This window comes from Cnephaeus nilssonii, assembly GCF_951640355.1.
Source record: "Cnephaeus nilssonii genome assembly, chromosome: 8".
NCBI classification, from domain to species: domain Eukaryota; kingdom Metazoa; phylum Chordata; class Mammalia; order Chiroptera; family Vespertilionidae; genus Cnephaeus; species Cnephaeus nilssonii.
Window position 1 is genome coordinate 62,502,855 of NC_137079.1, and position 14,270 is coordinate 62,517,124.

Here is a 14,270-nt window from a genome sequence, read left to right on the forward strand (position 1 = left end):
CAGAGAGGCAGGGCTGATCAGCAGCCCCCGTGGAGGCCTGGAGAGAAAGAGTGGCACGGCTGCTGGCCAGGCCCGGAGAGAGAGAGGCAAGGGCTGATCAACAGTTGTCATGGAGGCTATGGATCAGACCCTGCTTCTCTCTCCAGACCTCTCTCCAGGCCTGATCCAGAGCCCCCTTGGCAGTCATTGCTGGGTCGCCGCACCCACAGTGGCAGCAGTCAGTGCTGGGTCGCCCCGGCAACCCAGCACTGACTGCAGGACTGACTTCTGGTCAGTCGAGCCTTCGGTTGTTTTGGATGTTACAGACCCTGGGTTTTTATATATTAGGAGATGATGTCTTTCAGGACTAGCAGTTAAATGAGGCATATGCAATATTTCATATTATTATTCTAGTTTTTTAATATTTCCTGAAGATTTTAGGCATGGTTATAAGAAAAACTACTAGCATCTGTTAGTATGCTCTAATTTCCTTCCTTTCCTGTCCTCAATCTGAACTGAAGTAAGAGAATAAAGAAAAGTTACCAGAGTAATAAAGGGATAAAGGGAATATCAGAGTAAGGAGGCCTAAGGTCTGATAAATCATGTTCTAAACTAGTTATCAAAGATCTTCGAACTTTAATGTTCCATTATATTTATACTTATGATAATATTTTATTAATGCATTTAAAAAGACATTATGTCACAGAAATAAAGCTTAATTTCAAAAAATCTATGTTTCAAATAAAGAGAAAAAAATGTCACACAAATTTCCTACTTTTTTTTTTTTTTACCTGTTTTCCCGTTCATACATTTCCTTAGAGGCATTTCGAAGTTGATCAATTTCTAGATTCGTTTTCAATTTGATTTGTTCTAGTTCATCATGTAGTTTATTTTCATATTCGGCTTTATAATGGTCTCTGCAAGAAATCAAAGGAATATCCATGAATTTATTTTTGTAAAAGAAATAGGTTTGGCTCAGTGGATAGAGCACCAGCCTGCGGACTGAAGGGTCCCAGGTTCGATTCCTGTCAAGGGCACATGCTTGGGTTGTGGGCTCGATCCCCAGTAGGGGGGCGTGCAGGAGGCAGCTAATCAATGATTCTCTTTCATCATTGATGTTTCTCTCTCTCCCTCTTCCTTCCTCTCTGAAATCAATAATATATATATATCTGTATATATATATAAAGAAATAGGTATTTACCCTTCATGCAAGATTTTAATATGTCAAATATGGTCTAAATATAATGTTGCTTGAAAAACATAGCTATTACATATAAAATTTTGTAATTCCTAAAAATATTGTTTCAACTAGTTCCATCTAAGATTTCCTTTTAAACATTCTGTCTTTAAGGCTTAGTTACTACATAAAATGTTAGTTAACTCATTTTGAATAATTACTCATCTTAAAGAGTATTTTACTAATAGTTTTTAATGTGCATAGCTAGAGATTTGAAAATGGACGCATATGGAATGTCCTTCATTTAGAAATATGAACTGGCATGGTACAGGCTGACAGACAAATAATACAGTGTGGGGCAAAAGTAGGTTTACAGTTGTGAGTTTGTGAAGCACAGTTTATTGTTGCATTATTTATTAATTATTATATTATTTTCCATAAGAACTGTAAATCTACTTTTGCCCCACCCTGTATTAAAAACACACACACATATAAACAAAATGACTCTGACTCTTTAGAAAACTTTTCCTTCAAAGCACAACCATAGCCACTGTGATCTCTTAGCAAAGTCACAAAACATTACATAGGGGATTAGCAGGAGCATACACATGAAAAACAGCACAGGCTAGGGTAAAAGGTATGAATGTGTGAAGTCTTAAAGGATACAACTGAGAATTATTTTAGTTTTTGATGTGCTAAAAACAAATGACTCAAGGATTATAAGGGCTATTGGTACAAAGGAACTCTAATAGCTTGTACATCTAGTTGAAGAGAGAGGACAGAATTGAAATAGAGGGGGTCTGAGTCCAGAGCCTGTATTTTCAAACAGTATGCAGTGCTGTCTTCTTGTTCTTTTCGTTTTAGTTAGGAAAGGTCAGCCTAGTTAGATTTTCTTCAAAAAGATACCTCGGTAGAGATACTTATGTGCTTTCTTTCAAAAATACTTATATAGAAATCTTAGTCATAGGGAATCAGAAAGGTTATGTTGTAAGAAATAAAATAAATAAAAGTGGCTACAGTATATGTATACACCCCTACATAAAAGAAATTTGGTGGTTGAAAAAGCCAAAACGTCTTAAGAAAAAAAATCAGTTAGAATAGAGAACATCTTATAAGGAAACAAAATGAACTATTATCTTAACATCATCCTATAGACCTTAAAAAAGATCACTATTCTTCCCTAAGGCAAAAGTTCCCTCCAAGAAGCTGGTGTTACTTTATATCTATTTATATGTAAAGTAATGTAAATCTTGCCTGGATGTTACATATTTTTCATACATCTCTTCTCTAGCTTTTTTGGTTTCTTCCAGTTGAGCTTGAAGTCTTTCAAGGCGGTCCTCTTCATGGGCACAGCGAACACTGAGCTCCATGTTTTGGCGATTGAGATATTCTTTATCCTTCTGCAGTAAGGTAACAGTTTGCTGCAAGGTGGCTACCTACACATACGTAGAGACAGACAGTGTTCAGAGCAATGTCTTACTTTTCAAGGTTTACTGTAATATTTTCTTTCATTTGTGCTTTCACTAAACACATAAAAAGGGCTAATTGTTGCCTTGCCATTTTTCATCCAAACACAGCTACTAAAGTCCCTTCTTTCTGGCAACTACATCAAAAAGGAAAAATGTCCCTCCCACAATTCTGCCCTATGCCCACATCACTGTACGATAAATACAAATGACTCTATAAGCTTACCTCTTTCGATAATTCACTTCTTTCTTTAGCTTGAATTGTATGAGAGGCTTCAAGTATTTCATGTTTTCTCCTTATTTCAATTACTTCCTGTTCAAGTGCATCACGTTCACTGAAAAATTCAAATACACATATACATTTTACATCCCTTTTTATAATGGATATTTTTAAAGTTCTGGAAACTGAACAGAGACATTAGCAGTGGTGCTTCAGTGTCATTCGATAAACAACAGAGTATCTGATTTTCAAATTTAGAAGGACTCTGTTCAAGACCTTGTTCAGATACATACATATCAATTTATCATCTTTAAAAATATGTAAATTACACCAGTCAGTAAAATAAATAATAAAACTTCCTAAGGTACATTATGGTATCTTTTCACTATCATCTTCAACCTTACCTTGAAGCCAAAATTTAAAAAAAGTATATATTTTTATTGATTTCAGAGAGAAAGGGAGAGAGAAACATCAATGATGAGAGAGAATCATTGATTGGCTGCCTCCTGCACACTCCCAACTGGGGCTCGAGTCTGAAACCTGGGCATGTGCCCTGACTGGGAATCAAACTGTGACCTCCTGGTTCATATGTTGATGCTCAACCACTGAGCACACTGGCCAGGCAAAGCCAAAAAATTTTTTTAATTCTTTATTGTTTAAAGTATTACATATGTCTCCTTTTTCCCCCATTGACCTTTCCATAGCCATTCCCTTCTCCCCGAAAGCCAAAATTTTTAAAGAATTTGTACATGGCTCCAAGCTTTCAGTTCAGGTTCAAAAAGGCCTTAACTCATCACTCAGATTGCATAGCAAATACACAGGCAGGTTTCTTATGACGCTTTTATTCACATGTTCTTTGTAATTACCCAGAGGTTTTAATTTTCATATTCAGACCACCTCTTTCTCACCAACAGTAAGAGCAAAAATCGAACCACACCTATAATGGGTTTTTAAAAAATGAGCAGAGCCCTAGCCAGTTTGCCTCAGTGGATAGAGCATTGGCCTGTGGACTGAAGGGTCCCAGGTTCAATTCCGACCAACGGTACATGCCTAGGTTGCAGGCTTGATCCCCAGTAGGGGGCGTGCAGAAGGTAGTTGATCAATGATTCTCTCTCATCATTGATGTTTCTATCTATCACTCTCCTTTCCTCTCTGAAATCAATAAAAATATATTTTTTTAAATGAGCAGAGAAACAAATTTCATACTCTTAACTTACCTTCTCCAGTCAGAATCAGTTCCTTTACACTTTATTTCATCTACCCACCTGGTGTTTTCATGGAGAGGGCTATTAAGAATTGTTTTATTTTTCACTAGATTTTCAATAACTCATTTAGAAAGATTTTTTTCTTCTAGTTAACAAAGTATTATGTTTATTGAGAAAAGTGAGCAAAGCACAAGTTAAAAAATAACAATCATCCATAAACCCACTAACTAGAGATGGCTATCAGTATTATATTTTGGTACATATTACTTTAAGTGTTTTGTGCTTTTACATGTAAATGTTTTATTGTCACAGGTATTAAGCATGCTTCCTCTGCTATGTTTTTTTTTATGCACAATTATAAAATCATGATATAGTAAAACACCCAGGAACTTGCTATCCACAGTTGACAACAGTTAATATCTGTCTATATTTGGATTAAAGTTTTTTTTTTAAATATATTTTTTTATTGATTTCAGAGAAGAAGGGAGAGGTAGAGATAGAATCATCAATGATGATTGGCTGCCTCTCACAAGCCCCACACTGGGGATTAAGCCTGAAACCCGGGCATGTGCCCCAACCGGGAATCAAACCTCAACCTCCTGGTTCATAGGTCAACGCTCAACCACTGAGCCACACCTGCTGGGCAGATTAAAGTTTTGTTTTTGTTTTTTTTTAAAGATAGAACACTATGATTAAACTTGAAGTTACCTATATTTTCCTCACTGTTCTCATATCATTCCCGAGATACAATGATGAATTTAGTATTTCTTTGTTTTTTTCTTAATTCCCTGATATGACAAAACAAAACACAGCTTTAATTACTTTATAGATAACTTTTTTTTTCCTTGTTGACACTATTACAGATGTCTTCCATTTTCTCCCCTTTTGACCACCACCATCCCTTACCCTTCACCACACTGTTGTCTGTGTCCATGGGCTATGCATTATGTTCTTTGGCTAATCTCTTCACCTTCTTTTATCAAGTCTCCCCCAAACCCCCACTATGTTTTTTACATACTTTTACTCAATAATTGGTAACATTTTGTCATTTACTTTGTATTATTTACTAAATATTTGTCATACTTATTCTCTGTTGTTCATATATATGAATAAATGTATACACATCTACATACAAACACATGTTTATACATCTACATATGAACACATACATATGCACCCTCCTCAACTATTTAAGACTTATATGCAGACGTTAGGTCCCTTTATCCCTAAATAATTCACTCTGAATTACCTAAGATTAACAATATTCTCTTATATAATCAGAATATCATATCAAATTCAGGAGATTTAGCGCTAACATAATTATCTAAATATACAATCCAGTTTCAAATTCTGTCACTTGTCCCAAAAATATCTTCTACGGCAAAGTCTCCCTGGTCCAGGATCCAACATATTAGCATGCATTCCATTTGGGTGCCATTGGCCTTTAATTTCCTTTAACCTTGATCAGTTCTTTAGCCCATCTTTGTCTTTTACAACATTGATTAGATTCACATTAAGCACTTTGGGCAGGAATACTATGTAAGTGATAGATACTGTGTTTTCAGTAGATCACATAAAGAGGCACATGATGTTACTCTATCCATTGATTGGTGATAGTAGCTTTGATCATTTGCCCAAGATGGTATCTGCTAAAGTTCTAAATATAAAGGTACCTTTTTGCCCTTTGCAATGAATAAGTAATCTGTGGGAACATACTTTAAAATTGTATATTCTGTTCCCTAACATACTTTTTTTTACCCAATGGTTTTAGCTTCCAATACTTCATAGTAGTATTATGAAGCTAGAAAATGGTAATTCTAATACAAATATATATTTATTGTTTAGCACTCATCTGTAAGATCCTCTTTATTAGCACGTAGTCAGGGATTCTTATTCTATTCAATGAATATTGCTAATATTCATTTTGATATTTAGTATTTAGCCAGTTGGAGCCCCTTTAAACTAGCTACTGTGGTGTTGAATTGGAATTAGAGATATCGGTAAGATCTTTCCATAGTGTGTTAAGCCATCCTTCCTATTCCCTCTCCATTGCCTCTGCTTAGTGAAAGGGCTTAGAAACAATGACCAATGTAGCAATGACCAGCACCCAATCTTAATTTTTGAATAGTAATCCCCACTAAAAGGAACCAGGACTCCTTAGAGAAATAGCTGAGGCAATGAAATTACAAAATAAAACTGAGAACATTATTTTATGCCAGAAAGTAGGAAACTGCTTTTTGTTTCTTAAAGTAAAAAAAAGATGATTGGCTGCCTTTTGCTTTTCAAAATTAAATATTTTGTATTTAATTTACCCATACATTAAGGTCTTATTTAATGATTTCGACTGCTAGACAGAATTACATTGTAGAAATAAATCACAATTCATTTTCCATTCCACTACTGAAAAGCATTTTAATTCTTTCTAGTAATGATGCAATTAACATCCATATACTGTTTCCTTTTGCACATATGTGAGAATTTATAAAGAACATAAAAGTGATTTTTTACCTCAAAACATTTTTAAAATTTAAATTCGTTATTGTTTATCACCCCAAAACATTTAAAAAAATTCTTTCTATTGAGTGAACCAAAGGGTTTACAGTTTGAGGCCCTCTTGCTTGTTTGTTTTTCTGTTCCATTTTTAGCACATGAATATGTTTATCATATTTTTGTTATACATATATATGATATAATGACCCCCCCACGCACATCATCAACCTTCAATAATTATCAACGCAGTTCACTTATTCTTCATTCATGTCCACTAGATTATTCTGATTATCATGCTTTTTAATATTCTCTTTCCATATTTTATTATTGCTATCCTATATAATAAAAGCCTAGATGGCGTCACGCCCTCATGCGAAATCCCTTGTGCGATGTTGTCACAAGATGGCCGTCACAAGATGGCTGTGCACACAGCGGAGGCAGGGCCTTGCGGCTGCTCCACACAGTGAGGCCTGGGGTTCCTGCGGCTCTGCGTGGCACAGAGGAGGCCGATCCCGGAGTCTCTGCCACCTCACGCAGAAGAGGGGGGTCCTGGTGGAGGAGGTGGGTCGCGGCAGAGGAGGGCAGTTATGGGTGATCAGGCTGGCAGGGGAAGGCAGTTGTGGGCAATCAGGCTGGCAGGGGAGCAGTTAGGCATCAATCAGGCTGGCAGGGGAGCAGTTAGGCATCAATCAGGCTGGCAGGGGAGCGGTTAGGGGGTGATCAGGTTGGCAGGCAGAAGTGGTTAGGGGCAATCAGGCAGGCAGGCAGGCAGGCAGGCGAGTGGTTAGGAGCCAGTGGTCCCGGATTGTGAGAGGGATGTCTGACTGCCAGCAGGTGTAGACACCCCCGCCCCCCGGCACAAATTTCATGCACCGGGCCTCTAGTCTATAATAATAAAGGCGTAATATGATTAACAGACAGCCGAACGACCTTTCAGACCAAGCCAGGGCTGCAAGGGCTGAGGCAAGCTGCTACAGCTTCAAGGGTCAAGCCCCTTGCAAGAATTCCGTGCATCGGGCCTCTAGTAGATTATATAATAGCCAAGAGGATATCAAAACACCAACTCAAAGTATCATTTTACCATCACAATCTATTTTATTTTTAAATTATTCTTTTGAAATCCAGCTTTATTCAAGAGCCGACTGAGTGTAACGCTCATAGATTTCATGTTCCAATAATTACTGTATTTTGACATAACAATACTTACATAATAATACATACTGATGTTAGTCATGGTAGGAGAAGGAGAATCAATGTTATATCCCAAAATCCTTGCAGATTTATTTATGGTGCTATACAATTTACAAAGCATTCATTCATTTTAAAAATACTCATTGAGTGACTACTGTATTTTAAGCATTATTTTACCTACAGGTAGATACAGTAGTAAACACTTAGAATCATCTCTCTCTTTATATATACAAATACTTTCATAAATATTCCTTTATTTGATCTTAGTTTAAGTAGCAGATATTTGTATTAGCATCATCTCAGAGATGATAAATCTTTGGCTTAGAATGATAAGAGATTTTCCTAAGGGACATATAGCTAAGTAGTAGTTCATTAATGAACAAACAACAGAAAAGCATATTCCAGTAAAAGGCAAATTACGTGCCAGAGCTACTTAGTAGCAATACATTGGGAAATATATTCACAGAAAATATTATTTTCTGAAAAAAAAAGAATGCCTTTTGTCTGAACAAACTTCAAATAAAACTATAAAGTATTTAAATTGATTTCATAAAATAAAAGTAATCAGGTAAAAATTCAAACATGGGATTTTACTGAGTTTCTATCTTCTAAGAGATTATATTTAAAAAAAAAAAACAGCAGCAACTTCTAAACAAAATAAAAACAACTGATATAAAAAAAAATTTAAACCCATCAAACTGCCAAAACGACATGCTTTTAAAATGCAATGAAGAATAAGGTACATGTTAGGAGAATAAAAAGATAAACCACACTCTGGAAGAAAATATTTGCCAAAGACATATCTGATAAGGAACTGTAATTCAAAACATACAAAGAACTCTTAAAACTCAACAGTAAGAAAACAAACAACCCAATTAAAAAATGAGCCAACGACCTTAACAGACAGACACCTCACCAAAGAAGATATACAGATGGCAAATAAGCACATGAAAAGATGTTCCAAATCATGTCATCAGAGAAATGCAAATTAAAAGTAACAATGAGTAACACCTAAAAACCTATTAGAATGGTCAAAATCCAGAACACTGATAACACCAAATACTGACAAAGATGTGCAGCAACAGGAATTCCCATTCATTGTTCGCAGAAATGCAAAATGGTATAGCCACTTTGGGACAGACGGTCTGGAAGTTTCTTACAAAACTAAACATACTCTTACCATAGAATTGTGTTCCTTGGTTTTTACCCAAAGGAGATGAAAACTGTATCCATGCAAAATCTGGCTCATGAATGTTTATAACAGTTTTCTTCACAACTGCCACAACTTGGAAGCAACCAAGATGTCCTTCAGTAGGTGAGTGGATAAACTGTGCGATGTCTAGACAATGGAATATTATTCAATGGTATAAGGCTGTGGTCAGCAAACTGTGGCTCGTGAGCCACATGCAGCTCTTTGGCCCCTTGAGTGTGGCTCTTCCACAAAATACCACGGCCTGGGCGAGTCTATTTTAAAGAAGTGGCATTAGAAGAAGTTTAAGTTTAAAAAATTTGGCTCTCAAAAGAAATTTCAATTGTTGTACTATTGATATTTGGCTCTGTTGACTAATGAGTTTGCCGACCACTGGTATAAGGAAATAGGCTATTAAGCCATGAAAAGATATGGAGGAAATTTAAATGTATCCTATATAATAAAAGCCCAATATGCAAATTGTCCCCTTGGGCAAAGACCGGGAGACTGGGAGTTTGACTCCTCGCTATGATATGCACTGACTACCAGAGGGCGGCACAGAACATGGTGGGCATCGGTGACGCGCTGCGACCTCTTGCTGGCTACCTGGGGGCGGGGGTGAAGAGAACGGCGGCGCGGTAAGAATGCAGGATGTCCACCGAGCTCACTTTCACTCCCCCTGCTACCATCCCCTGGGACGCCAGGGCTCACGCCTCTTCTGGGTGAGCCAGGCCACAGCCACCAGGACTGCAGGGGCCTGTCTGCCTCCCCGTGGGTTCATGCAGGAGCTGGTCTGCAAGGCCGGCTGAGAGAGAGCATGCTGCCCGCCTGGCTTCCATGCGGCACTGCTAGGCAGCCCAGAGGCCCATGCTGTACCTTGGCCTGTGGTGTCCGGCCGTGCTCACCGCAACTCTGCGTGGGGACTTGGGTGCTATGACTCAGGCAGAGGGGGGCGCATGCCTGGGGGCCCAGGCGCTGCCCAGGGCCCAGAGGTCAGCTGGGACCCGCCCTTCCACGCCAGACGCTCATGCTTCGATCACTGGCCAGACCTAGGGACCACACCTGTGAACGAATTTCATGCACTGGGCCTCTAGTATTACTATAAGACTATCTGAAAAGGCTCTATACTGCATGATTCCAACTATATTACATTCTGAAAGAGTCAAAACTATGGAGACAGGAAAAGAATAAGGTAGAGTCATATGCCACATAATGACTTTTGGTCAAAGATGGACTGCATATATGATGGTGGTCCCACAAGATAATGAAACCGAGAAATTTCTATTGCCTAATGACATCATAGCCATACATCATAGAGCAACGCATCACATGTTTGTGGTGATGTTGATGTAAAAAACCTATTGCACTGCCAGCTGTATGAAAGTAGAGCACACATAATTACAGTAGTAGGCTATACCATCTAGGTTTGTGTAAGTACACTCTAAGACAGTGATGGGCAACCTTTTGAGCTTGGTGTGTCAAACTTCGCCAAAAAAACTGAGCATAACTTGGGTAGTGTGTCACTTTGAGGAAAAAACATTATTTCGCAAATGTTTCATCCGCAGGAGCAGCAAATGTTTCATCCTCAGCATGCGGCCGCCTCAGCGTGTCATCAGAAATGGCTATGCGTGTCAGTGCCGACACGCGTGTCATAGGTTCGCCATCACTGCTCTAAGATATTCGCACAATGACTAAATTGCCTAATGATGCAATTCTCCAGAATGTATCCCCATTGTTAAGCAGCACATGACTATACAAAGCAGAATTAACAATGTCAATGGTAAAAATTCAGGTGACTCATGATCTTGCCCAGAGTATATGTTGTTAGTTTGGCTCAAATAAACTCTTGTAAAAATTAAAAAAGTAAAAAATAAAAAAAATTCAGTTGACTTTGAATTCAGGTGCATGCTAAAAATGAGAAAAACTACTGTACCCATCTTAACTCCTTACCTCTTGACTTTGTCATAGTTCTCTTGACGGTAGTCACCTTGCTGAATTAACTGTTTTGTGTCTGCTAATTCTAAAGCCAAACGTTGACATCTATTTTGAAGCTCAGAGTAGTTTCTTCGATCTTCCTCATAAGTCTATAAACCAAAACAATAATAAAACATTTCAAAATAAACACAGTTGACCGAATTCTGTACTGAATTCTTCTGTTAAGCTGTGAATGTCCTTGTAATTTAAAAAATCCTTAATTTTCCTACTTAGTAATTTTTCTCTACTCAAAGACAGGTAATCTTAAACTCACAGAGTAGTTTCTAAGTCCATCTGTTTAAAACTTCAGCTCTATTTTTTTTTAAATAGCACACCTATGTCTTGGTTACTAGAATAGTACATGCAATGACTATAAATGTTGTGACATCTTTCAAAATTTACCAAGTTACTATTAGATTTTTTAGACAAGGAAATGAATAAAACAGAGCCCCTTCAAGTTCACAATTTAGAGATGAAGAGCCACATGAATATAAAATATCTACAATGAAATATTGTTCCTGAAGAGATTAACATGCAGTTTCAGTGGCGGTATTTAGCAAAAAAAAGGAATTTTGTGGCACTTGGACTATACTTCTCCCCTAATCTTCCCTCCACTCACCAGACCAACAGAAATGAACTGTAGAGCTATGGGAGAAAGGTGGAAGTAAAAACCTTAAAACCATAAGCTGGCCCTGCTTGCTATGAGCCTCTTTTCTCATGTTCACACTTCATCTTTCAACTCTAATGAAGATCTGAAGTTCTCTCAATGCACCAAGCTCCTTCTAATGTGTTGTCAATGCCTGAATAGCTGCACAGTACTTGAATATTTGCCTACTACAGAACACCTATCTCACTGTACCATCAAATTAGCATTCTATATACCTCACCAGAATGTAAACATCTTAAGGGTAGAAACTGAGCCTCTATCTGGATCTCTATCATTATACACAATACTTGGTATACAGTAAAAGTGAAATAAATGCTTCTGAACAAATTAATTAATAATTAAATGAATATGGAAATGGGAGAAGCATGACACAGGGACAGAGTTCCTACTTATTTTCCCCCTTTGAACTTACAAGGTTTTGCAAGCCACCGTCAACTCTACCCCAGAATCTTTTATGTTAAACACAACTTGTCCAAAGTCATTTCTTAAGTAGCTGACCAGCTAAGTGTGGTCACATTCATTCCTCAAATACTGTCTGAGTTGTTTCTATGCAAATGGTGCTGGGCGAGACACTGTAGATACAAAGATGAGTAAGACACTGTGTCTTTTTTAAAGTATTTATACATAATTTTAAAATGTCATAACTGCCCCCCCCCCAAAGAAAATAAAATGTCATCCCCCAAATTTCTATTGAAGGGTTGTTTGAAAATGTAATTATGGGAAAACTATACTCAATGTGTTTTGCTTAGTGTAGTATTAGGATCTTCTCCTACACTGATGTTCCCCAATTAGAATGGAAATTTACTATGGTATCTATCTAATAGGATAATATGCAAATTGGTCAGGACGCCGTCACATAAAAACTGATCAGCAGGTGCCTCCCTTGGTACATTTCCATCAGAGCTCTTGGTTGATCAAGTACATTGTCAATGAGTAGTAATATTTTCCAAGGAATCTTTCTTTTCTAAGCTGCGAGGCCCGGGGTACGTAGGATAGGATATGACAGGAGGGGATAAGAAAGGAGAGGGAGCGGTCTGCATGCAGACAGGCCGAGAGGAGAAATGGAAATACAAAAAGGGAACAAGAAAAAGACACAGGAATATAAAAGGGAAGGAAATGCGGGGCTGAATGTGGGAGGAGATGGCGATCGCTGGGGGGAGTGCCTGTGGGTCCCAGGACAGAGGGAGGGGTGGACAGTCCGAGGCCTTCCGAGGGGAGGCACTCCTGCTTCGCGGCAGCAGCACCCGGGCCACGCGGGCCTTGGCCACCCTCGCTGGGCCTGGCGTCCTGTGATGGGAGGGATCTGTGTATCATAGTTGGGGCAGAGTCGGACACTAAGGCGGGTACCCCTTTAGTCCCTGAGGTCTGGACCCCAAAGACACTGGCCAGGGTTGGGTTGGTGGCATGTTAAGTGTACATTGTTGACTAGAAGTTGTGGCACCCTGGGCAGGGAATGGGAAGAGGACGGCGGCAGGGAGGCCAGGGAAGGGGAGGCGGTGACGGCCTGGCTGGGGCTGGGCCCTGGGCTGGGGGTTAATGCCCCCCGAACGGAAGCTTTAATATCAAAGTGCGCTTAGGCGGGGCTGGAAGCAGATCCTAGAGAGGAAAGCAGGTTTAAAAGAGAAACCAGTGAACATGGTGGGGGGCGGGGGGAGGGGGTAATAATAGGGAAGGAGGGAGGGAGGCAGGGTTCAGGCTCACAAGGGAAAGGCGAATGGGAGGGGAGGGTAGGAGGAGTAAGAAGGAGACAGACACTGGGAATGAAGGGAGATAAGGGAGGAGGGAGGGAGGGAGAGGGCTATGGGAGGTTCAAAGGGAAGGAGGGAAAGAAAGCAGGAAAGGGAAGGATGCTGAAATCCGGTGAGGCCAGGAAAATAGTTAAATAAAAAGGAGAAACAGAATGTGGGAGTGAGGGGAGTTTAAAAGGAGGAGTTAGTAAAAAAATTAAGTACAGGGTGATTTTTAAAAAAAATGTAGTCGGACATCCCCTGAGGGCTCCTGGACTGTGAAAGGGTGCAGGGTTGGCTGAGGACTCCCTCCCCCGCCGGCATGCACAAATTTCGTGCACCGGGCCTCTAGTCCATATAATAAAAGCCTAAGCAACCATTATGGTGGAACGACTGGTTGCTATGATGCGCACTGACCACCAGGTGGCAGATGCTCAACACAGGAGCTGCCCCCTGGTAGTCAGTGTGCTCCCACAGGGGGAGCGCTGCTCAGCCAGAAGCCAGGCTCACAGCTGGCAAGTGCAGTGGTGGTGGCAGAAGCCTCTCCTACCTCCGTGGCAGCACTAAGGAGCAGCAAGCCGAGCACTAAGGAGCAGCTAGGAGGCAGGCAGTAAGGAGCAAGGTGTCCTGGACTGCAAGATGGATCCCAGACTGCGAGAGGGTGCAGGATGAGCTAAAGGGACTTCCCCTCCCCCAATGCATTAGGCCTCTAGTTTATTATAGGATCACAGCTAAGGATACTCCATCATCATCATCATCTCAAGAAACCATTTTCTTTGCTCATCCATGAGAAGCAATACCTCATGAGATAGCAGCAATTCAGTCACATCTTTAGGCTTTACTTCTAATTTTAGTGCTCTTGCTATTTCCACCACATCTGCAATTACTTCCTCCACTGAAGTCTTCCTCCACAAAGTCATCCCTTAGGGCTGGAATAAGCTTCTTCCAAACTCCTGTTATTGTTTGATAGTTTAACCTCTTCCTA

General features: G+C 39.6%; 1 protein-coding gene across 4 annotated transcripts in view; it reads right to left on the reverse strand.

The window, feature by feature from the left end:
- PIBF1 (progesterone immunomodulatory binding factor 1) overlaps positions 1–14,270 on the reverse strand; it is a 213,295-nt gene that overhangs the window by 162,808 nt on the left and 36,217 nt on the right. For all 4 annotated transcript variants that reach the window (XR_013813899.1, XM_079779469.1, XM_079779468.1 and 1 more), the window contains exons 6-9: positions 10,868–11,001; positions 2,849–2,957; positions 2,411–2,592; positions 771–896 (exon numbers count right to left, since the gene is read on the reverse strand). Coding sequence is in view for 3 of the 4 variants with exons in the window: in XM_079779469.1 (XP_079635595.1) it covers positions 771–896; positions 2,411–2,592; positions 2,849–2,957; positions 10,868–11,001 (551 nt within the window). In the remaining variant the exon portion in view is untranslated. The remainder of the gene's footprint in view (positions 1–770; positions 897–2,410; positions 2,593–2,848; positions 2,958–10,867; positions 11,002–14,270) is intronic.